The sequence below is a fragment of the Nanorana parkeri genome, unplaced genomic scaffold (assembly GCF_000935625.1).
Source record: "Nanorana parkeri isolate BGI_ZX_2015 unplaced genomic scaffold, ASM93562v1 scaffold20, whole genome shotgun sequence".
Taxonomy (NCBI): Eukaryota; Metazoa; Chordata; class Amphibia; order Anura; family Dicroglossidae; genus Nanorana; species Nanorana parkeri.
The window spans coordinates 1,291,677-1,317,414 of NW_017306288.1; the positions used below are offsets into that span (position 1 = coordinate 1,291,677).

The 25,738-nt window shown below is 45.1% G+C and overlaps 1 protein-coding gene across 2 annotated transcripts in view; it reads left to right on the forward strand.

Annotated features, from left to right (window-relative positions):
- Positions 1-18,005: 18,005 nt before the first annotated feature.
- Positions 18,006-25,738, forward strand: part of RTN1 (reticulon 1) — a 138,227-nt gene continuing 130,494 nt past the window's right edge. Inside the window, exon 1 of one of the 2 annotated variants that reach the window (XM_018562640.1) lies at positions 18,006-18,201. In XM_018562640.1, coding sequence (XP_018418142.1) covers positions 18,006-18,201 — 196 coding nt within the window. The remainder of the gene's footprint in view (positions 18,202-25,738) is intronic. The other variant, XM_018562649.1, reaches the window with a different exon arrangement.

Sequence of the window (25,738 nt, forward strand, 5' to 3'; positions counted from 1 at the left end):
AATCCCATTATTTCCTATGGGTATGGTTCACACCTGGGCGTATTACAGGCCGTATGAACGCGCTACAAAACACCCTACGCCTAAAGAAGTACAGGAGCTTCTTTGGGGCGTATTTGCCGCGCGTATCCATTGGGATACAGCCAGGTAGCCCTCGGAAACGCGTGTTTGTTGCACGTTTTTTTTACCACGAATCGCTGTAAAACCGTGCGGCACGAAACGCCCACAAACGCGCATATTCGATACGCCTAGGTGGGCCTGTTCACATGAGTTTCAGATCCTGATCAGGTGCGCATCTGCAGACGCGGTGCTATGTGTTTTGCCGCGTTTTTGAAGTGTTCCAGTAATAAAAAAAAAAAATATAGAGCGTACGGATCCGGTCAGCACAGAAAACGGACGTCGTGTGAACAGGCCCTTACAAGCAGTGTACAAGGAATCCCCTGTTTCTTCTGTATTCTGAAAGCTGGCCATTGCTGGAATTCCTGAACAGAGCCGGCAAGCTCATTGGCTTATTTGAAGATCTTCCAACCAGCTCCTTCGACCAGCTGAAATTTTCCTCTGACCAGAAGTTCTGGTATCAGGGAAGGTATCGGAGCATATGGGCGAGTACAAGTACTCGCCCAAATACTCGGTATCAGCACCGATATCCATGCTAGTATTGGTATCAGTGCATCCCTAGTAATAACCTTCTCTTACTCTATCCAAAACTAAAAAAATGTTTTGGGTTCAGTTCTACTTTATTCCAAATTAAAATGGAATCAAAGAAAAGCTCAGTGCTTGAAGTTAAAGTAGTATTAAATGCTCAAACTTTTTTCAATAATGAATCCACATCAAACAAATACACATTGCCCAGCAAAGCATTTACATTTTTGCCCAAACAGTGATCATGTTTCAGAACAGCTCCAATTCTCTCAGCTCGACTTCCCTGAACTTCCTGTCCAGTACAAGATCACAAGCGACAGATCACACTCCAGCAGCTGGATCACACTCTACTAGCTTGGAGAAGGGAGAAAGGAGGAAGGAAAGCAGGGAGTGACTTGCCCGTTTGTTGGAAATTCCTCTGAAGAGAGGGAAAGAGAGGGATATCCCTTCAAAAAGAGGGAACCCCCTGGTGGTCAGCAGGGTTACCAGATTTAGTGTCCCCATTGAAAGATTTCACATCTATTCCTGTTCTGATGACAATCCAAAATGTGGAATTTTCTTTCACTTTCAGTCTGTGCGTTCGTGGAGACACACGCAGCTTACTAGCACACACAAGGGTGGCTCTATAGGACTCTGCAAGGGAAAGGAGCCACCCAAAAACAAGACATCTGGGCCAGCGCTCAGGGGACCAGCTCATTCTACAAGGATAAAACTTTTAAACATCAAGGAGCATCATCTATTGTAAGTGATTTCATGAGCATTTGAAATAGCTTTAAAAACTTTTGACTTCACTTGAAACTTTCCTCAAACTCCAACTAAAAGGGATCTAAAGCTTCCCAAATCTAATATCTAAGAGGGAACTAAGATCAGAGAACCGCAAGGTGCCTGCTATTACCTAAATCCCTCTCTGTGCCCCTGTTTGAAATGATTTTCTCTTTTTCTCCAAAATGAAATATATCGGCACATCCGTATTTCCCTTTTTTCCAGACGCCGAGGTGAGCTTGCACCGTAATAAGGTTTCCCTATTGAACCCTCAATTGTTCAGCAAAAAATATCAGAGGGGCCGCCAAAGCCGCTCGGGAACCCGCTGAAAATATCTCTGCATGCTGCTCTTTCTCAGCAGCTCTTTCGAAAACAGCTGATTGGCGCAGGTCTCTCTGCTGCCATCTTTTCAAAGAGGGTTCCATTATACACATAAAAGTGGAAATCCCCTTTATGAGCAGCGTGTGACTGCAAAGAAAAATCTCCCAAACCCTTTCAAATCTTAGTATGTGTGATGCGATAGCCGGCGCTTGTTAACTCCATTTCTGTGCTGCATTCTAAATTTAAACTCAGTCTGCCATGATCAACGCTGGCACACGTGACAAAACCAGAACACGAAATTGATGAAACGTTACATTGTATACAGTGTACGTCACCAGCATCATAGCAGTCAAAGTAAAAAAAACAGTTTTTAAAAATAAAATCAAAATAAATAAATCTAATAATAAAAAATTTTTTAAAGTCCTTGCCCCCGCAAGCACGCGCGTCGCCACGTAAACACGCGTCGGGTGCGCCTACGTATGAAAACGACGAACTCGCTACACATGTTGGGTATCGCCGCGCACGCCGGAGTGAGAGCAATAATTCTGGGGTATCTCTAAATTGATGACCTGTGGGGGCTTTTAAAGCGTCTTCTGTGGACTTTTTGGGGTACTGCAGTTTTTCGCCGTTTCAGGGACGCACGCAATTTGTAAACTGGGCATGTTGGGTATCATTTTACTCGTTGTAACCTCATCTTTTATATTTAATTTAAAAAATTGGTATTTTGTTGTGTTTTGGAGCATTTAATTAAATTTATCACTAAATTTGGGGGTTTAATAAGGAGTTGCGCTAATATTGCGCAACATAAAAATTTGCAACTACCACCATTATATTGTATAGGGTCTTGGCATTCAGAAAATATATAATGTGTGGGGATTTTAAGTAATTTTCAGGCCTAAAATGTGGAATATAACATGGGTGCAAAAAATTAAAAAAAAGGCCTCAGTCATGAAGGGGTTAAGGAATCCGTGACTACATTGAATGAGTTATTCCCGAACATTCTCAGATCAACAAACAAACTCTGCAAACTGACTCTAACAAGCTCCATAAGTAGCAAAATGCACGGGCAGTAAGCTCCACCCCTCCTCTGAAAAGCAATCCACGCTGGATCCCTTTTGAGAGGGTGATGGAGCAGCGGCTACCCGCCAGTCAGGAGGCGACACTGCCGTCTCCTGAATGCCTTCTTTTCCTCTTTTCTAGTCCCAATGGAGATTTGAAATACCGCACCACAGCTGCTTACCTACATGGTGGCGGCTCAGTCCCATTGATTGCAATGGTCATGCTTGGGATGCGGCACCGCCCGCTAAATGCGCCACGCTCTTCAAAATTTGCTGTAGCTGTGGCCAGGGCTGCCCCAAGGCTAGGTTTTCTCAACGTGCCCCCGTGCACCCCTACCCACCCCCCCATGGAGAATGGCAGACCTGACAAGCTGCATACAAGTGATCTCTGCGACATCGCCAGGATCACTTGTACAGAATAAGCGGCGGCTCCCCCGCTGTACATTTAGCTTTGCTTTCCCAAAGCAGGGCTAAATGTAGAAAAAAAACTGCCTGCCCGGTGCCCGGGACTGCATGGCTTAGGGAGATAGGAATTCCACACCCCTGCTGCCCCTCTACTCCCTGCTGCCCCAAGGCCGGGACTTGGTTGGCCTTTTGGGAAATCCGGCCCTGGCGGTGGCATGTACACAACCCTGAGCAGACGGTAATTTAGATTTTATGTGGCCGCTCAGGGCGCAGTAAAAACGTGGATCAGCTGCCTACATTTTTTGCTGCCCCCTTGCCCCCCATCTGAACAAGGCCTTAAAGAAGAGCTCCGGGAAAAACTTTTATTAAAAGGTGAACTATAAGGTGAGTGATTTCCACTCATCCTCATAGAGCGGACGTGTGACATTGAAACTTTCACGTGTCGGCTCTATAGATAGGGAAGTGAGTGAATACATACCGTCGCTCGCTCACTTCCCGATCATCTCCCTACAGAGAGCCGTGACTGTCAGTGATCACTCCCGGCAAGGATTCCCCCTCCCCAATCCTCCAGCGCTGGAGGAACGGACAGAGGGGGCGGGCATAGCTGGCTCTGCTTCCAGATAGGCACAGCCCGCTGTCAATCAGCCAGCTGGTTGGATCTCGACAGTATTGTTGGGATACGTCCCAGCTGCGGCGCTCGCTATATACTGAGCTTTGGGTCACGGGAGGACGTTAGTATATGTCCTCCCATGACCCTAAAGAGAACTATGGGATAAAAAGGTTACCCTATAGTTCTCTTTTAAAGAAGCGCTCCGGGCAAAACTTTTATTAACCCTTGCAGTAGGACTACCCCGCACTGCAAAGGTTAACTGCTCATTTTTGTCTAAGTGGTAAAAATAAGTTATACTCACCTGAACCGTGGAGCCGGCTTGCTTTTAGACCGGTCCTGTATATAGGAGGTGAGGAGAGCTAGGGGCATTGCAATGCTCCAGAGTAAGAGAAGACCGACTTCAGAGGTTGGGGAAGTAGGGAGCCGGCTCAGCAGTTCAGGTGAGTATAACTTTTTTTTTTTTTAGTCTCTAAACAAAAGCAAGCAGTTAACCCTTGCAGTGCAGGGATGGCCCCACTACAAGGGTTAATAAAAGGCCATATTAGGTCAATGTGCACATCGCCCGGTTTGGGGCCGATAAGCGCCAATTTCTCGCCTTCCTAGCCCCTACTTTGCACCTCCTAGCGCCAAGTTTGTGCCCCTGACGGCCTGTTTCACCATGTAGCGCCAGTTTTGCACTCCCTGCCTTCTGCAACACTTTAGCGGTGTGATGGCAGTCCGCGCCCGGAGAACTTTTATAAACTCTGCAGCTGAGCTGCATACACTCCATAAGTCAGCGATACACACACCTCGGCCGGGTACAATGCTTATTCATGCGCTGGCATTATACATGCGTTGCCATGCAAGGCTGGAGGTGGGCACAGGGGAATCACAGGTCGTCCGACGGTGGGTGGGGGGATGGAAGCAGGAAGCATCCCTACCTGCTCTAGTGTCCGGTCACTGCGCATCCCCTGCGTCCCTCTCCCGGGCACACACACACCCGCAGCGGTCCGTCACATCCCCGGGTACAGGTTGTGTTCGTTGCCCGGGACACGGTTGCCTAGACGACACTGCACGCCCTGTAATAGGCGGCTAAAGAGCCAATAGAACTTCGGAGATTCTCTCCCCGGCTTGGTCCTGGCCAATCAGGGAGAACCAATACTCTGATTTCTATTGGTGCCTTTCACTGTCAGTCATCATGGGGAGTCAGAAGGCGTGGAATATGGAGTCGTTGCATCCCTCCAGCTGTTACGCACAGTTTGGTGTCCCCGCATCCCTTTAGCTGTGATTGGACATGTGTCACCTGCCACAACAACTTTGCCCAGTGCTGCCTGTGTGCTTGTGATGGAACAATGACTGAAGACCAAAACACATATGACAGCCTCTGTTAAATTTTGTTTATAACCACACTTTTATATGTTGTTTGGGATAGAGTAGGGAAGCGATAGAACCTATGGTATTTATTGCTATCATGAGTACAGAGCACTTTTGATGTGGGATCTTGCTGCTAGCTTCCGCCATCAAATCCTTTATGCTAGTTGCTATATTTTCTTACAGTCATGTGCATGAGCAACTAAATTCTCCTATCATTTATGGCGGAAAAAGGTGCCATCTTATCCGCTCCTTAGAATTGTTGCAGGTATGGCGCTGCACAAGTGATTATCTATGACACCAAACATTTAGGGGTTGAAAGTTCAGTTTAGAACTGACATGAGCACAAGGTAACTGTGAACGTTATCAAGCCTTGCATGTAACTCGTTTTTGGTCAACTGGTAAGTTGTTGGTATTTGTGTCCCTTTAAATGTGTAGATGGAGGTCTAAGAATAAGAGGCTGATATCAAATCAAATTAATTTACACCATTTGCATTTAGGGCTCATTCACACGGGCGCGCACATACGTATGGCATGCACACCCGTGCAGAGACCTGCTCCCTGCACATCTGTGTCGGTGCTCTATCAAAGCTCCAACTTGTCAAAATCTCCAACTACCTCACTTCCGGTGCTCAGAACGACTGGAGCTCTGTACAGTTGTGGTGCGCATGTGCGCATAGCGTTTTCAGAATATTTGTCGAGTTTGCCACCTGCTGAATATTGTTAAAATGCAGCTGTACAGAGCTCCATCAGTCTTTGCGTTTTGCAGTTTAACGCCGTCTGGTCAAAATCTCCAACTTGCAAGTACCCGGCAGTGAGGTAGTTGGAGCTTTCGATAGAACACCGGTCCCACCTGGAAGTACACTGCCTACGTTTAAGTCCTGGCACCCGGACCTGCTCAAATGTGCAGGTGGGGGACTGTGTGTAACTGCATGCAGGCACGTCCCTGCCGTAGGGAAGCAGAATCCAATCTAAGTGATATTATCAGCATTTGAAATAGCGTAAAAAACCTTTTGACTTGACTTTAAAGTGATCTTAAAGTCAAAAGGTTTTCAAGTTATTTCAAAGGCTGATAATATCACTTACAATGGATGCTGCTCCTTGATGTTTCAGGGCTGGTTCACATCATCATTCCACCACAATTCACTGCTGGAACGCACTGGAGCACATCTCGGCCGGCTTCCTGCATTCAGGGGCGGGTGCGTTGAAGTCAATGGCACCGCAGCCATGCCCCCCGCCCACAGTGCGATCGCCTGCACTAGATCGCGTGGCACATCAGTACCTGCGTTACGGTCCAGTGCGATCTGAAAAATTGCTGAATGCACTATTTTTTACCAGAATGCAGGCACTGATGTACCACGCAATCTGGTGCGGGCGGGGGGCGTGGCTGCGGTGCCATTGACTTCAACGCATCGCCACACACCCCCCCCTCGCCCCTGAACGCAAGAAGCCGGCCGGGATGCGCTCCAGCGCATTCCAGCAGCGGATCATGCTGGAACGCACCAGTGCTGGTGTGAACCAGCCCATAAAGTTTTAGTCTTTTGCAGAATCAGCTGGTCCCCTGAGCACTGATCCTGACATTTAGTTTAAGGGCCCATTCACACCACATCCAGATCATCTCCAGACCAGATTGTTTCCGGACCCAAAGTGCATCCTAATTTATCCCTGTGCTATTTCTGGCCTCTGTTCACACCAGCGCAGTCAGTTCCAGACCAGACCAGAAAAATACTACATGTCTTATTTTATCTGGTCTGGAATGCACTGGAACTGTGGGCAGGTTCACACCATTTTACGGACCAGATCTGGTCCGCAAAATGGTGTGATCCTGCCCTTAGGGTGGCTCCTTTCCAATGCAGAGTCCTTTGGAGCCAACCTTTGTGTGGGCTAGTAATCTACAGGTATGTGTGTCTCTACAAACACACAGACACAGCAAGGCAAGCCATTTCCCTCCCCCTCGCTCCTCCCTTCTCTAAGCTAGTAGATTGACATCTGCTGGAGATTGCTCTGTACCTGGAGATCTTGTACTGGGCAGGAAGTGCAGGGAAGCTGAATTGACAGAGTTAGAGCCGGCTATTCAGAAACATGATGAGTGGAAGTGCTTGGACAAAAAGAATAAATACTTTGCTGGGTGATATACTTTATATTTGTTTGATCCGGATTCATTATTCAAAATAGTTTGGGAGTTTAATACTACTACCCTTTAATTACATGTTATATCTGGACTAACTCATACTGGCTTTGCTCAGCATCCCCCCTTTCAGCCTCACAAGATCATGGCCTTCCCACTGAAATAGCCTTTGGGCTCCCACCTTGGGTATGATCTGGTTACCAAATCTTCCATCAATACATGCCAAGGCCAGCCGCCCTAACCCAGTTATTGATATTCTACTATGTATGGATGAAATGAATGTTGAATATGCAGTTTTTTTATGAAACCACTCGGTGTGTTACACAAGATGATCATTAGCCTGCAACAAATCAGATTATGACATCTAAGCCTGTTACTGCAAGTTAGTAGCAAGAAGTAATCTTCTGTATTGCTCTCTAAGGACACATAGAAATATCATGGAATTCATTCACGTACACTCATCCGTTTTCTTTTTCAGTTTACAACAAGTACTATTGTTCACAAAAACACAAGAATGATTAAAAAAACAAATATCATCAAAAAGAGAATGAGTGAAAAGATCTACAGTGAATGTAGATGATAGTCGTTTAGAAACTGTACAATGACAAATACAAATAGTGCAGTAGACTTTAAGGTAGAATTAAACCTTCTTTTTTCTTTTTGCATATAATACAAAAATAAAAAAGTTACCAAACAGGTTATTACTTACCTGTGTCTCCGCCGCTCGCTCCCGTCCAAGATCTGAAGAGTCTCAAACGGCCGTGAAGGATCATGGGGCGGGCGCGTGCGCAGTAGAGATCTTCGGCCGGGAGAAGAGGAGAGACACAGGGTAAGTCAATGCACGCAGCCCGGCAGCGTGCACACCGCGGACGACACCGTGGCACAAAGAAGACACAGCAGTCACCGCTGGATCAGAGACTGGCACCAGTGCTGGAGGGACTTCTGAAAACAAGCAGCTTGGGGGGGGGGGGGTCTTTAGGGGCATTTTAAACTTTAAGGTCACTTTAATACTTATATTCATGTTCATATGATTACACCTTTCAGGGTATTTTTTTTATTAACCTCCCTTTCCTGTCTGCTGCCCTGATCCACTCTGTAGTATGAGTGAAAATCCTATTACTTCTGAGTATAGGGCACATGTGGGTGCTCCCCTTGTGCTCTCATGATGCATTGCTCAGTAACTGAGCAGCCAATCTATTCTCCAGGCCTCTGTGCTGTCACATGGGGCATGGGCTGTGTATGGCAGAATGAAAGCACCAACCACTCTATATGGTGTAGCCTCAGGGTGATGGTTAAAAGTTGGACTACGGGTGGCCATACGCACACTACAATCTGATTGTACAATGTCAGTACAATCTCCTATAAATTTACCAAGTCAGTGTAATAGGAGGACAACTTTACAGAATCTATTCAATTTACTGTATATCCAATTATGCCAATTGGATATATCCAATTATAGGTGACGAGCAGCCTGTTGACCACATGACAGCTAGCCAACGAGAAAGCAGGAGAAGGCTTGTTGGTTGTCAGATGACCAATTGACCACCAAAAGGACAACCAACAGTCAACAATGGAGCAGATGAATGGGTGGCTAACGGTCAGTCAAGGAGCTGGAAAATGATAGGTCATTTCTTTTTTTAGGTCAGACATAAAGGATACAGAATAATCATATTGCATACGTTTCAAGGGTTACAATTCACGTACAACCCAAATATAATACATTTGGTACAAATTTGTATCCGAGTAATCCATTTGTGTGGTAACCATGGTTAGAAATCTAGCCTGTCGTAGGAACGCTTGCATTCCCTTCCTACTCTCTTTTATTTTATTGTTCGTGAAAACAAAGGAAAGACTTCAAAGGGGAAGAAGGGTGCGGGTAGTGAGGAAAAAGTAAGGTTACAGAGCATTGGGAAAAGGATAAGGCGGGGGAGTTGGGGAAACTGGGGGTCAGGGGGGGTATAGGTCATTTTTAATCACATGGCTTATGTAGCAGTTATATGTTAGACTGTTTTTTAAATGAAAATGGTGTTTTCATTTAGGGCTAGTTCACACCATACTTGCGTGTGTCTGAGCAGATGCAGTGTGATGTGTTTTGCCGCGTTTGTACAGACATTTTACCTCTTTTTTTTTTAGCTTAGAATGGGCTTCCAGATGCAGTCCAGTGCGTTTGTATGTGTATTTGTTGAGTTCTGATGCGTTCCGTTGGGATCCGGTGCAGCTAAAATGTGGCAAGCAGGATTTTTTTGGACTGCATCAGGACTGACTGCACTGGTGTGAACAGAGCCCCAGAAATCCCATTGAAAACATTGTGACGCCAGTTTGATGCAGCTGCCAAACTTAACGGACTGCATCACAACTGAATCTGGTGTGAACTAGCCTCATAGCAGAAATCTCCAATGAGTTGGGAACTTGCTATATTGTTCTCCGCTCAGCAGATAATTATTCAAAACGGTGACTCACTGAATGTAGTATTATATTATATGTTGAATATGGTAGATTTTGAACTAACATTTTTTTAATTTTAACCATTGACCTGTTAAACCTCAATGTCTATTTTTATTTCCTATGTATTTTTGTCTTTCTTTAGTATATATTAAAGAGCCGCTGAGATCACTTCCTGTGCCTGCACAGCCGTCCACTGACTGTGATGAGTCAGTGGCTTGGGCACAAGCACTCAACATACCCAGAACACATCACACTGCAGCAAATATCATACCAAGCACACACGTCACACGCCATACCTAGTATAGGGAACACGTCCCATGAACTATAAATGAATTCTTCATTGCACACTGCACATTCAAAGTATATAATTTAATATGCACTTTACAGTATACATTAAGTTTCCATTAAATATGTCCCTGATCTTCTATACACTGTACTAAATATTACATTGTATACTTAGAGCCCATTCACCCCAGGGCGGTTGCGGATCAACACGGTGGTTTCAAAAGGGAGGTTTTTGGAGTTTTTAATTGCGTTTCAGCTCTGACACGTAATTAAAATGCCCATAACCGCGCTAATCAGCGCGGTTTCATTGAAAGCTGTATGGAAACCGCACTGATTAGTGCGGCAAAAATAGTGCAGGGAGCAGCAGGGGCGTCCCGAGGCTGCGTGACACCCGGAGCGGTGTCCGAGTGTCACCCCGCCGAGACGTCATCGCGCATGCGTGTGACGTCACCACGCGTGCGCGCGATGACGTTATCGCGCACGCGCGGCAGTATTCTGATACCATCTTGGATGATGGACGCTGGCAGAGAGAGGAGACAGCCACCCGGCGGGATAAGGTATGCCGCCGGGTCCCCTCCTCTCTCAAGATACTGTCGGACATTCGGTCCATGACCGAGCACCCGACTTTTCAGAGGGGGGTGACACCAAAATGACTTTAAGTCATTTTGGTGTCACCCCTCCAATGGTGTCACCCGGGTGCGGGCCGCACCCCCCTTGTGACGCCACTGGGGAGCAGTTAGAGTGGGGGCTGTTTGGATCGCGCTAAGCCGTGCGGTCGCATGAACGGTCCCCATAGCAATGTATGGGATCGTTCATGACAGCGGATCAGCGTGGCCAAATCTGCGCGGCCGAACTGCCCCGGTGAAGGGGGCCTTATACACTGTGAAATATGCTGCGCCGAATGTTATATACTCCAATCTGCTTGGATTTTGACACTCTATGCAGATGTATATATTTAATGCTGTATTAGCTGTGCACTGTATTAACATTTTATAAACAATTAATAATTCCGCGATATGGAACCACTAAAACTATTAACATTTATAGTCTGCGGCTATTGAATGTATACGGATTGGTAATTTGATGTACTTCATCCAGTGTCATATACTGTATACTGTCTGATCCATCTATGTCTTATGTGGATGCCCTAAACCGCAGCACTGGATTCCCAAATGACAGAGCCTGTGAAGACCCGGCCAGAATTATCCGATAATCTTATTTCTCTACGAAGGACATTTATATCTAGGTAACATATAGTAGCGAGCTGCTGCTGGATGCACAGCGGACGCCAATCTTGTTAAAGGGAATCTATAACCAACAAAAGCAATACATTTCCCCAACTTAAAAAAATCCAATAAAAATGTATATGTATATATATATATTGTAACAAGGACACTCCACTGTAGTCCAGGTAAGTCAAGGAAACACAGTTTATTGAAAGGGCAAACACAAAATAGCTTGAAACAGCAACATAAGACAGTCTTTTAGCTTCGCTCGGTAGCTTTCCACAGCTTCAAGACACTCACGCTTGCTCACCCCTCGTGAGCCCTCACTCTGCTCTCTTAGCAGTCTGTCCGACAGGTCCCTGGGGTCACCGACCTTCCTGACCTCTCCCAGCCACCCCTGGCTGTTCCGTGTGCGTCCAGCACGCACCCGAGTTTGTCTGTGTGCTCCCTGCACACACAACTCCAACACTCTCCTGAGCACTGGGCTGGCTTTCTGATAAGGCTGCTCTCAGCCACCTGATTAGCCCAGGCTGGTCAATGGCAACACCTGGCCCCAGGACTGGAGATCTCATCCCACCCAGAGCTCTACGAAATCTCCAGAGCTCCAGATCCCAGCTACAAATAGGAAAACCTGGACAGACCTGAAAAGCCAGGTTCTTCCTTATAACGTATTTCACATTCTGGACCCTCTCAGCCCCTCTGGCTGAGAGTTCTGGGTGCCAAAGTCGCCATCCTACACCGTGGCATTGGCTTACACTGCCACAATATATATATATGTGTGTAATTTTATATATATACACAGTATATAGACCCAGTGATGAACGAACCACTTGCTGCCCGGAGCAGTTTCTTACATTTGCACACACATGATAACATCAGAATTTTTGGCTAGAAAACAGCTTCAAACCCAAAGCAATGATATATTTTCTGAAAGCTGAGGCCCTGTAGAATACAAAGATGCTATTTGCAATTATCGCAAATGTTTATCAAACCAGTATTTTTAGGATAAAATTAAATTTAGTGCACAGAAACAGAATATATTCCCCAATTGTTTTTGTAAAATATAAAAGATGGGGTCACAGCGGGTAAATAGATTCTAAACATGTCAAGCCGTAAAATTGCGTGCATCCATGAAACTGCAAAAAACTACAATAACCAAAATTTCCCATAGGCAAAGATTTAAATGCTTTTGTGGCTCATCAATTTAGTGCTAACAGTGATTGATCGGCCTAGAATTATTGCTCTCACTCCGACACTCGCGTTGATATGTAACATGTGCAGTTTTCATTTTTAATTTTTTTTTCGTAGGCGCATCCGACATGTGTTTGCGTTGTATGTGCATGCAGGTGGGGGGCGGGGTACTTTAAAATAAAATTAAAAAATTATTTTGCATTTTTAATTATTTTTTATCTGTTACTTCAATTTTTTAATTGTTTTTTTGTACACTCAGCTTTATTGCTATCATATAGGGGCCCTATGTAATAGCAAATATAATATGACAGGTCCTCTTTACGGAGACATCAGATGTCTTTCAGACCCCTAAGGTCACCTAGGAACCCTAAAGAAGCTGATGAAGCAGAAATCTGCTTCACCGGCTTCTTCTTCTGGCTCTAGGAGAGGGAGAATGTGCCCAGTGACACCGGAAGTGATGTAATGCACATAACTTCAAGGGGCAAGTGATCAGAGGAGAGATCAGCGGCAGGAAGCCTGCTGATCTCCCTCCGATCTGTCAGGGGAGACCCGCCATGCCGATCCCGGGCTCACACGGTGGACAGTGGAGCCCAGGAAGCTGGTGGCTAAAATATGATCCTGGTACAAAACCATTGCAAAGTTGTTTACAAATGAAATGAACAGAAATAAACAACAACAAAAATCAGCAGGAAAATAATAGCTTAGGGAAGATGGAGTTAGTTAGGACTGATTATGGCAAACTAAGGGATAATAACAGGTTAAATAGGAACAAATATTATCTAAAAAGATGAATGCAGACTAGTGCACTAGATGCAGATTAAAGCTCATTCCCTTTGAATTGCAGATGAATGAAACAATAAATACGGTACAAAAATAACCATGTTGTTGTGGATCTCTCTATCTGGCAGCTGTAAAATTCTGGCAAATGCAGGGGGAGGGGCAGAAAGTCAGGGCGTACTACACATGCCCCATGTGCTGTATTTCAATGGAGGTTTTGGGGGTATGTAGGAAAGCTCACCTTCTGCTTGGAGTTGAGCTTTACTGAGTATTAAGCAAGCCTGGATGTATAATGTGACCCGAGGGGATGTTTTATTATTAGTATGTAGCTATTGTTCTTTCTTTTAAACTCTTGCTGCCCACATTGTTCCTCTCCAGTATAGTGCAGAGATCTGTGATGTTCACTCTATAAAAGGGAAAATACTTTAAGGGCCCACTTAAACTTCCACATTGCGGTAAGGTTACATGTGTTGCTGCATTGCGGCGCCAATCATTTTGAATGGCACCTCAACGCACCTGCATTACATTATGCTTCAAAGCGCAGACGCTGCAGTGCATTGTGTCACCAAAAACAGCCACGTCAACGCACTGCAAAGTCAGAAGGGCCCATTTACACTTCCACATTGCGGTAATGCACGTCACACCCCAACTTACTACTGTGGGTTTGTTAGAACAAAAAGATAAGTGCTTTTGGGTCCTGTGACTTGGCAGCCAATTCATTTTAAAAGGGCTGCCTTTTCGCAATGCACATTAACATGCGACGTAACTCCTCACAAAGATGTAAATGGGCCCTAGAACATAGTAAAAACAGTATTGTTCTGTGTTCATACAATATTTTAATCAGCTATTTTTATCATCACATGCAAAAATACTGACATAGAGTCTGTTACAAATCCAGTATTTCTGGGCGCTAGAACCAGACGGATACACTCATTAAAACATAAGGTGCTGAACACATTGGCAGGCGCAGTGTCTGAGGGGATGTATTCATTTGCTTTTTGGATGATTCCACCCTGCTGCCTTCTCTGGCTGTTTCTGCATAGTGGCCCACACATAATACTGCAGACTGATTGTCTAGCCAAAGCTTTCACTTGTCACCCTGTTGCTATTAGCCGAGCTTTGTCATCAAGACAACACTGAAGCCATGCAGACAATAAAGGGCTCAGATGGCAGGGGCTGACTGGCAACTTTTAGCCCAGGGGGCAAGTACAACCCAGAGGCCCATGGTGCAGCGACTCGGCCCCCTCCCGCTCTGCCTCTGCCCCCGCTTCCCCCCGCCCGTCTGCCACTTTGGCAATCCATGTAACGGTAGTGTGAATGGTCGGGTGATGTGAGGACTCGTAGTAAGTCCATGCAAGGGGTGACTGACTGGGTGATGGTGCTCTCCTCCTGCTGGGCTCCCTACATGGTTCTGGCCTTACTCCGCTCCATGTCCACTACTTAGGCACTCTCACCCACTGTAGACCGCCGCTGGCTGTCCATGCTTCTGGGCTGTGAGCTGTGAGAGGTAAGTGGGAGGGGCCGGACAGTGTCAAAGTCAGTGTTCTACAATTTTTCTCGACCCTATACATTTTTTCGAACCTGTCACTTATGGTGGGGCCGCGTCATCTGAATCAGCTGTGTTCATGACTCCCTTTCTTCATGCACATGCGCACCTGGAAGAGAAATGTATGGGTTGAGGAAAATTATAGAACACTGGTAGTGGAGGAATGCTTCGTCAGTGTGCTGCACGAGCGCTGCAACACTGGTAGTTCTGCCACTAACTCAGAGTAATGGTGTGTGAAAAAAATCAAATCAAAAGTCTTGCTTCAGATAAACAGGCCGAAAAAGAGCGATTTATACGCTACTCTGGAAAGAGCTGAGTTGGCGCGTGAGTGGGAACACTGGAACCAATAAGTGATAGTTTTCATTCAGTAAAGACTGACTTAGGACAGGTGTTGACAAGGTTTGTCTATAAACACTTCTCAATTGCATGAGAGTGAATGCAAAGCGGAGCAGGGGCTGCATTTGACCTACTATGCCCTCACCGCAAACACGGCTCAGTAGGACCTGTTGAGTCTGAAGAAACGTAAAGTGCGTCAAATGGTCATGGTCATCCACACCATACAGTTCCTTTGTCATAAAAGGGGCTGCAATTGACCTACTTTGCCTTTGATGCTAATGGATATAAACATGAGCTGTTGCAAGCAAACAAACACAAAGAAGGTCACTGGCAGTCTCAGAATGGTCATCCATGCTACACAATTAAAGTGCAACTGGGGCTGCATCAGACCTACTTTGCCATCACAGGAAAAACCACTCAGTAGGTTGACAGTCATTCTGAGCCTGATGAAGGGGACCCCCTGCGGCCCCGAAAGCGCTTGTATTGGATGGCAATGTGCCATTAAAATGGATGATTGATTTACAAAAACGGTGCGCTGGTGACATTATTCCTCTTTTCTGTGATTTACACGGTGCCTTCCGTGGTCACTACAAGCACCCACCCAGTTTTGGGGTTGTTTCGGTAAGGAGTGCAGCAAGACATCCTGTTTCTAGAAGTTGGCTTCATTAATGGACTTCCGCTACAAAAAAATATCGGTACTCGTACTCAATACCGAAAAACCGGTATCTGTGCATCCCTTGTTCTCCATGTACTACAAGTGCGGTAATGTCACCACACTTGTAATCCATTGGCACTTCCTCCCATCCATGTTACTGAATGTTGGTACCAAACATGGATGGGAGGAAGAGTCCGCAGGAGCCAGAGCATTGCACCCACAATCCACTGATCGCTGTTGCAATGGTTTCGTGGCTCCTATGCAAAAAAGAACAAACATACATTTTTTTTCTTTTATGAAGAAGTGTAAATTGATTATTGTTTTAGAAAGGTGGAAATTTGCTTTAAAGATCAATATGTTCTTCTTTCAAGCTGCCCATTGTAGAGTTTTTTATGTTCATGGGGTGACTGTGTGCTCTTTCTACAATTGCCCTTTGAAGATGACCTCCCTTGTCCTAAGCTAACAAGACCTCTTTTACCTTCCCTGACCTTGCTTTGATTCCCGTCTACATTTGCTCTCTCTGGTTAGCCCTTGTAGTATCATTAGCTATGCCCTCAACCACACTTCTGTCTTATCTGTTGGCACAGTGTACACAGTGTGCTAGATGATCAACTACCTTCCATCAAGCCTCTGGCTCTGTATACTGTTCTATCCACTCTCTGGTTTGCTTGTCTTCTCATAGCTTGGCCATTTTATTATAATCTGAAGCAAGTTCCTACGAGTAATTGACTACCAGTTTTCACATATAAAGCATTCTCAAAAGGTTCCTTGTAAAAGAGAATAGTGCAGCCACACACGGTGCGGAATACCTGCATCAGGCACTCCCAAAATTGTCAACTGCCTTTACCCATATCTTTAAAAAAACAACAAACACACCTTTAGAAATGTTTAGCAATGACAATCTACACACACATGCTTCTAGACAATTGCCGGCTTTGTATTTTTTTGCATTCCTTACTTCTCTTTTCTTCCCCAGTCTTCTGACAGCAGCCATGTTTACTAAGGGCAGATTACTAGCTCTCATATTACTTCCTGGATTTCTAGCACATGTGACTAGACATGTGACTAGGACATGTGACCATGCACATCATCTCAGGGGAGGAAAATGCCGTTCCCTGAGATTTCAGATGAGATTTCCCAGCAATCCTCTGCTGATGACAAGGCAATCCCAGTGTGCATTGCTTTGACAAACTGAAGTCATTTTGCCCTTTCAAAGCCGGGAATTGAATGCTCTGCAAGTGTATTTCAAAATCCCAGCATTTTACACCGTACATGTCTATGTATGTTATTATTAATCATCATAAATAGAGGGATGCATTGGTAGAATTTGATGTTTGAGTGTAAAGGTCTGCTTTAATAGGGTACTTGAATGGATTTTTAAGATTTACAGGGTTATTCACTAAAGGGTGAAGAGTTTGGAGAGGGCAGGAGAAGAGAACAAGCTAAGACAAAATAGCCGATTTGGAAAAATTATCTTTCTAGTTCAACCATGTTGTCCTAGATTGTTCACTTCTTCTGCCTTCTCCAAACTCTTCACCCATTAATGAACAACCCTGTTAGTGTCTCTTTAATATTTTAAGCTAGGGAGCAACCATCCATACTCATGGCAGCATCCAGGGTCCACGCATCATCCTCAGAAACATTATCCTGGTCATGGGACTTCTCTGCACTTCATCACAACATAGGGAAGCATAGGGCTTCCGCAGAAAGCCTTTACCGTTTGAAACGTTGTGTTTGTCTATGCAAGTACAGAGAGGCCCCAGATCTGATTATTGCTGCCAACAAAAATAAAGCCTAAACTATAGCGATGATAATGTTAGTTCACTGAAGCCAGCATGAGATTATGAAGGCAGAAAAATGAGCGCAGAGACATTCTAGCCAGCTATTGTTAACATGAATTGGCATGCAACAAACACAAAAGATTTCTCAGCTAATTAAGCAATATTTCACACGTTTAAATGCTGCAGACTGCGAGCTTTTAACCCTTCGGAGCCCTATTTGTGCGAGCAGCAAGCAACCTGCGCGCATCTTGCGCATTGCTCCAGCGCTGGAAGGGTTGCAGGGCGGTAGCTAAGCCTGGCTAACACCGGCCTGTGATTGGTCGGCCGGGGCCGTGACGTATGGGTGGAACTAGTGGAAACTACACAAGCCATTTCCACCTGCGTAACGCTCCAGTGGTTGTGGCATCTTCCAGGAGACACTGCAGCACTGACCGGTCCCCTCCCTCCTTCCCCCCCGATCTTCCCGTACACAACTGCCACACACGGAGTCATGGCCGCTAATCCGCAGAAGCTGAGCGGATGGATGGAAGGTGATGTGGCGGCGGCGGCGGCTCACAGGCGCCCTGTGCAGGCACAGGAGGAGAGAGAATCAGCAGGAGGCGCCTGGAGCTCTCTGGACCAGAGAGGGACCATCAAGGCTCAGCTGGCAGGGCATCCAGCGGTTGCCATGGAGACAACATCCACAGGTAAGCAGGGTACCACGGCGGACCTCCCAGTAATTGACACAAGTAAAGGCAAGTTGCCCCGTTTATTGTTAAGGGGCAGCTGACTTGGGGTTGCTGGCTCTTCAAGAGGGCAACCCAAACAGCAAAAGCATAATGAGTGGTGTTCAAAGTGGAAGTGAGCTGCACTCAGAAATTAGATATCGCCTGTTATCGGTTTGGATCAGTTGGAACAATCAGAGACGATTGCTCATTGGTTACTATTGGTCACGACGCTTGTACATGTAGCTCTTTGCCTTGTCACACATACAGTCCACTGTCAGTTGCAATACTTAACAGCAGCGCCTTGTAATAACTCATCATACCGAGCATGTTAACAGGATACATAGGTGGATCGCCATCCTGCATAGTTTTCATATAACATAAGTGCAGTTAACCCCCCCCCCTCAAAAAAAAAATTAGAAGTTATGGAGGATCATAGGTTGAACTTGATGGACCTGTGTCTTTTTTCAACCTGACAATAAAACTTAATGAGGGGAATTTATCAAAACTGGAGCAGACAAAATCTGGAGCAGATGTGCATGGCAACCGATCAGCTTCTCTCTTTCATTTTCAAATCATAACTGAACACACTGAAGAGAGAAGCTGATTGGTTGCCATGCACATCTGCACCAGTTTTGATAAATTGTATTTATTTATTACAGGTATTTATATAGCACCGACAATTTTACACAGCACTTTACAAAGTGCACATTCACATCAGATCCGTGCCCAATCTAAGGTCCCTATCTCACATACATACACACAGGACCAATTTAGAGAGGAGCCAATTAACCTTTCAGCATGTCTTTTGGAGTGTGGGAGGAAACCCACGTAAGAACAGGGAGAACATACAAACTCCATGCAGATAAAGCCCTGACCAGGATTCGAACCGGAGACCCCAAGTACTGCAAGGCAGAAGCACTAATCACTAATATATTTGTTATGTATATGAAAACACTTTGAGGGGAATTTATCAAAACTGGAGCAGAGAAAAGCTGGAGCCTCTGTGCATGGCAACCATTCAGCTTCTCTCTTCAGTTTGTCCAGTTAAGTGTTGAAAATGAAAGAGAGAAGCTGGTTGAAGTGTACAGCTGCTCCAGATTTTGTCTGCTCCAGTTTTGATAAATTCCCCTCTTTATATATGGCAATGAGAATATTTGTTTAGTATATAAATGTAGATACAGGTCTTTTAAAAAGACAGTACCGGCGTCTAGCTTTTTTTTTTTTTCCACTGCTATTTTTTTTTAAACCAGCTATTTAGTATGGAACATTCATTGCCAAAAATGTGAGAAAGCACATCACAGTCCTTGTGGAACACAGCCTGTCAAACTGTCACCCTCGTTGTCTTCCAGCCGTCAGTTGAGCAGTGCCGATAATTCGGGTAATTTAGTTGCAGGGAGAATGTAGAAATTATGGTAGAGCAACAATAAAAAAGACCATGAGCGATGGCTTCGTGCTATTAAAGATTAACTTGGGACATAGTTTTAGATGCCGCTGTCATTCAGAAAACCAGGTTAAGATAAGCAGTGGGGAGAAGGACGGGTCAGTCTGGAGAACTAAGAAGGTATTTACAAAGGTGTCACAACATGCAACCTGTCACTAGTACCTCACAGCTCCACTGTTTTGGAGGGGCTGGTGTTTTTTGGACCAATGGCTCCCCATGTCCTTCTAGTCCTCATTTAGTAATGAGATCCGGATATGGATGAATGAAAATTACACTAAACTCAGGAGTTACATCTGAAAAATACATTCAAGTACCTTAACTATTAACAAAAATGTATAAGTTCATTCATATAAAGATGACATTCAGAAACTTATGCAATGGAAAACATGATTGAAAAACATGATAATTGAAAAATTCATGGACACATGACATGATTGGCATAAAGAAAGGTGATGGAGGAGCTTGATTTTCTCAACGTTTCGCACTAAATAGCGCTTCTTCAGGAGATGGAGAGGGAAGTTGTCTATACAATTTAAGAAAGATATATAGAAGATATAAACATCATTGAACTTATAACACAGCTACTTGAACTTGTCTAGTGGTATGGTACACAGGTGGATATATGTATGTAAATATATCACCTACCCTTGGAGTCTGTGTGCGTCCCAGTCGTTCCACCCGGCTCAGACGGTGAGAGAGTAAAAGCATAAGGCAGGGGGGGAGGAAGAACAGGAGAGAGGGAGAAAGGAAAAATGGAGGCCCTAGACCCCAGTGGAGGCAGACCCAATCAAGAGATGGCGGGGGTACCTTGTTAGAGAAGCAAATCAAAAGTGGATACCATTTGGGGCCTCAAAGGAAATCATAAAACTGAATCTGAGTATCAGTGGGAACAAACCACTGTACCCTGTCGTCCTTGCTGGACATAATACTTGAAATAAGTACATACCACTGCTCGCAAAAGATTGGAGGTGGATACAAAAAGTTGTCGGTCAGCGTCGTGAGGTAGCCGTTCCTCTCTATCTCGATATCGCGCCCCCAGCAGCTAATACAGCCCTCTCAGGCTGTACACTGACGCTGGGGGCTCGCGAGCCCCCAGCGTCTTTTGCGAGCAGTGGTATGTACTTATTTCAAGTATTATGTCCAGCAAGGACGACAGGGTACAGTGGTTTGTTCCCACTGATACTCAGATTCAGTTTTATGATTTCCTTTGAGGCCCCAAATGGTATCCTCTAACTTTTGATTTGCTTCTCTAACAAGGTACCCCCGCCATCTCTTGATTGGGTCTGCCTCCACTGGGGTCTAGAGCATCCATTTTTCCTTTCTCCCTCTCTCCTGTTCTTCCTCCCCCCCTGCCTTATGCTTTTACTCTCTCACCGTCTGAGCCGGGTGGAACGACTGGGACGCACACAGACTCCAAGGGTAGGTGATATATTTAAATACATATATCCACCTGTGTACCATACCACTAGACAAGTTCAAGTGGATGTGTTATAAGTTCAATGATGTTTATATCTTCTATATATCTTTCTTAAATTGTATAGACAACTTCCCTCTCCATCTCCTGAAGAAGCGCTATCTAGTGCGAAACGTTGAGAAAACCAAGCTCCTCCACCACCTTTCTTTATACCAATCATGTCATGTGTCCATGAATTTTTCAATTATCATGTTTTTCAATCATGTTCCATTGCATAAGTTTCTGAATGTCATCTTTATATGAATGAACTTAACTAATGTGGAGTGAGCTTACAGGGGAATCATGTTGTCAATTTTATCAATTCTACTTACCTTTTAATCAAATAAAATATTTTTTCTAAAAAATGTTTGGTTTGTAAGTTGTCAGTCGGCTGCCCAAAAAACCCCAACTTTCCTAACTTTTTGATATACCATTTCCAGGGGTATTGGCATCCTGTGCCTTGATTTAGGTCATTCCATTTCAAATCAATGGTGCCACATAGCAATCACTGTGTGCAATTGTGCAAGATCACATCATCCCAGGACACATGTCCCATGGTCCCTGTGTGTGTTGTAAAGTAGCCACCGCTCCAAGATCATTCCTGTGATGGACTACAATCTCATTATTAGTTTACTAATTTGTATTAAGACCGTAGTCCATCACGGGAGTGAGCTTGGAGCGGTGGCTACTTTACAACACACACAGGGACCATGGAGAACAAAAGTAGCCACCCTCCAGAAGGAAGGACAGTGTCAGCACCAATTCAGAGATGAGTTAAGAATCTAAAGCCGAGTGATACACAAATAAGATATATTTTTGTTAACAGTTAAAGGAGAACTATTGGGTTAGTGCTTTTCCCCATAGTTCTCCTTAGGGTAACGGAAGGACACAAACTAGCGTGTCCTAGCTGCTCGCGGTATACTGAGACGCCGCAGCTGAAGCGGATCCCGACAATTATGTCTGGATCCGCCCAGCTGCGTGAGTGACAGCTGGCTCTGCCTATCTAGAGGCAGAGCAAGCTGTACCCTCCCCCGTCCATTCCGCCACTCAGCGCTGAAGGATTGGAGCGGTATATCCAGGCCCTCCCCTGTCACGGCAGAGGGCCGTGACAGGATCGAGAAGTGAGCGAACGCCGTTATGTGTTCGCTCACTTCCCAATCTACTGAGCCGACCTGTGACAGTCTCATTGTCACAGGTCGGCTAGAACTATGAGGTGAGTGAAAAACACTAACCTCATAGTTCTCCTTTAAGGGACTTAAATGCATTTTTAAGGTTTAACTCCTGGGTTTAGTGTCACTTAAGGCCCTATTCACACCAGGGCGGTTGCGGATCAGCGCTGTTTTGGAGTTTCTAATTGCTGTTCAGCGCTGAACAGTGCAGTTCCATTGAAAGCAGTATGGAAACCGCACTGATCAGCGTGGAAAAAAGGGGTCATGAAGAAATTCGGCGGGAGGCGATTCGCATCTCGCGGACATGCACGGTTACATGAACGGTCCCCATAGCAATGTATGGGATCGTTCATGTCAGCAGATCCGCTCGACCGAACCGCCCCGGTGTGAACGGGGCCTTAGTTTTGGTTCAGTTGTTACAATTCCTGATTTGTTGTCAGTGTTTACACTGTAACTCACTCTAGACTTTGAAAAACTATTATAAAAGCAAAGTTGTGGCAGTGATGTCCGTAGAGGGAAATTTGTTGTATTTTTAGAACACTCAGTTTTGCAGCTATGAACAACGTTGTTTTTTCATTGATGAAGTCTCTTGTTTATTTAGGTGCGGGTACTTTTGGTTGTTGTGCTTTTAGTTGTTTATTTAGACTGCTGCTGTGTAAACACATAAGGATATCTCTTTTGTTTGGTAAATATTAATTTTCCGACCTTGGCTTTATGAAATGGTTGGGAGTTTGCCCAGGCCTGGTGCTAAAATGTGTGCTTCTTTCCTCTTGGAAGGTTCTATGGCTTGCGTATAGTCATAAATGTGTCAGTGGTCTGCCATGACAGGTAGGTAGCAAGCAATTTCAGAAGGAGAGGTTGTAAATGACCGTCTCTCTTCTCTTAGTACGGGTTTCCTTTAGAGCCCATTCAGACCAGTGCGGTCCATTTATTTGAATAGGACTGCCAACACACCACAACAGACTTAAAATTGGACCTGCAGAATTTTCCCCGATGCAGCTCAGCAAATGGTAGCGCGTTGACATGAGTTCGGAAATATGAACATGAAATATGAATTCATATTTCATGCAGAACGGTGTAATTCTGGACTCTGACCTCACCTTTCAGCCCCACATCCAATCACTGTCCTGCCGCCTTCACCTTCGTAACATCTCCAAAATACGCCCCTTCCTCACCAATGGAACCACAAAGCTGCTCATCCTCTCACTTGTTATCTCCCGTTTTGACTATTGCCTCATTGGCCTACCTCTACACAGGCTATACCCCCTTAAGTCTATCATGAATGCTGCCGCCAGACTCGTCCACCTAACCAACCATTCGTTGTCTGCAACCCCCCTCTCTGCTAACCGACCGCTTGCTTCCGGTCACCCAAAAGATAAAATAAAACAATCCACAACTCTGCCCCCGGCTATATATCCAAACTCGTCTCAAAGTATCACCCTAACCGTCCCCTCCGCTCCTCCCAAGACCTCCTGCTTCCCAGCTCCCTGGTCTGCTCTAATCATGCTCACCCCCAGGACTTCTCTAGAGTCTCTCCCATCCTCTGGAACTCCCTACCCAGGCTGTCCCGCTAATATATCTCCTACTCTGTCCACCTTTGGGTGATCTCTGAAAACTCATCTCTTCAGGGAAGCCTATCCCACCTCAATCTAACCACTGACTATTCATTTCTCAAACAATTCATCCCCACAATTATTACCTTTTGTATCACTTGCTCCTTCCTTGTACTGGGCTCCAGAACTGTCACCCTCATCCTTGATTCACTGATTCCCTGATCCAGAACAAGCGCCAATGAAGCTGGAACTCCATATAGACAATGAAGGGAATGTATCAAAACTGGAGCAGACAAAATCTGGAGCACCTGTGAATGGCAACCAATCAGCTTCTCTCTTTCATTTTCAAATTTTAACTGAACAAACTGAACATAGAAGCTGATTGGTTGCCATGCAGAGCTGCTCCAGAGGTGTTCCATAGTCCACAGAGAGAACTGGGCGGGGCAGAGGTATTCCACAGTCCACAGAGAGAACTGGGCAGGGCGGAGGTGTTCCGTAGTGCATAGAGAGAACTGGGCAGGGCAGAGGAGTTCCATAGTTTACAGAGAGAACTGGGCAGGGCGGAGGTGTTCCATAGTCCACAGAAAGAACTGGGCAGGGCAGAGGTGTTCCATAGTCCACAGAGAGAACTGGGCAGGGCGGAGGTATTCCATAGTCCATAGAGAGAACTGGGCAAAGCGGAGGTATTCCATAGTCCATAGAGAGAACTGGGCAGGGCGGAGGTGTTCCATAGTGAGAACGGCAGGGCAGAGGTGTTCCACAGAGAGAACTGGGCAAGGCGGAGGTGTTCCATAATCCACAGAGAGAACTGGGCAAGGCGGAGGTGTTTCATAGTCCATAGAGAGAATTGGGCAAGGCGGAGGTGTTCCATAGTCCACAGAGAGAACTGGGCAAGGCGGAGGTGTTTCATAGTCCATAGAGAGAATTGGGCAAGGCGGAGGTGTTCCATAGTCCACAGAGAGAACTGGGCAGGGTTAATAACATTGTTTGAGATTTCAGTGCAGAGTTGTCAGCTCACCACAGTTAGAAGCTCGCAGGATTTCTTATAGGATATACAGGTATTTTTTATCAAACATATATGATGTTTTCAGTGGTATATTTAACAGACCAAAAGGCGGCAAATAAGAAAATGTTGTTGCTAGGGTTTAGATACACTTTAAGCTAAAATAACCCTATAAAGAATTTATAATATGCATTATAATACAGGAGGTACATAACTCACCCAGGACAGCAAATATAACCTGATATAGAGCAAAATGTCTGTGTTTAAATTGCACATTTTATTACAGTATCCAGGAACTCTGAAAGCTATGCAGCAATAATATACAGTGTGTGTGGCTTTTATTGGCCTGTAAAAGACATCGCTGATTAGTTACATTTAATTCACTTTTATTTTTGATACAAGCTGAGTAATCATTGCAATGCATTTCACATTCCTGTACATTCTTCAAAGGGCCAAACGGTATTCAGCAAATGTCATAAGAACACTAAGCCCTCATTGACATATCTGCCATGTAGGAGTACGTGCAATGCCACACGCGATCCCACATCGCATGAGATCACATGTCGCAGTGTTAGGTGCATTATTTCTTATTTCATAATAAAACACGGGTTTTTGCATGATTTCACACCTTCCAACTGTCTCCTACTCCTAGTAACTAGAAGTAACTTTTCATTGTCTTAAAAAACAATGAAAACCTGACAATGTGTGAAAAAGGTCTGTACAAAAGAGGTCAATGCTCAAGTGTCAATTAGGCTTAAGTCCAGCCTGTGTAGCAACCATGGCTCTTTCCATACATACAGTGGAAGAGTGAGTGTAGCCACCCAAGGGCAGGAAGTGCGCTACTGCCAAAATTACCAAGTATAAATAAATGGGGGAAAAAGTCTGAAAAAAGAAAAC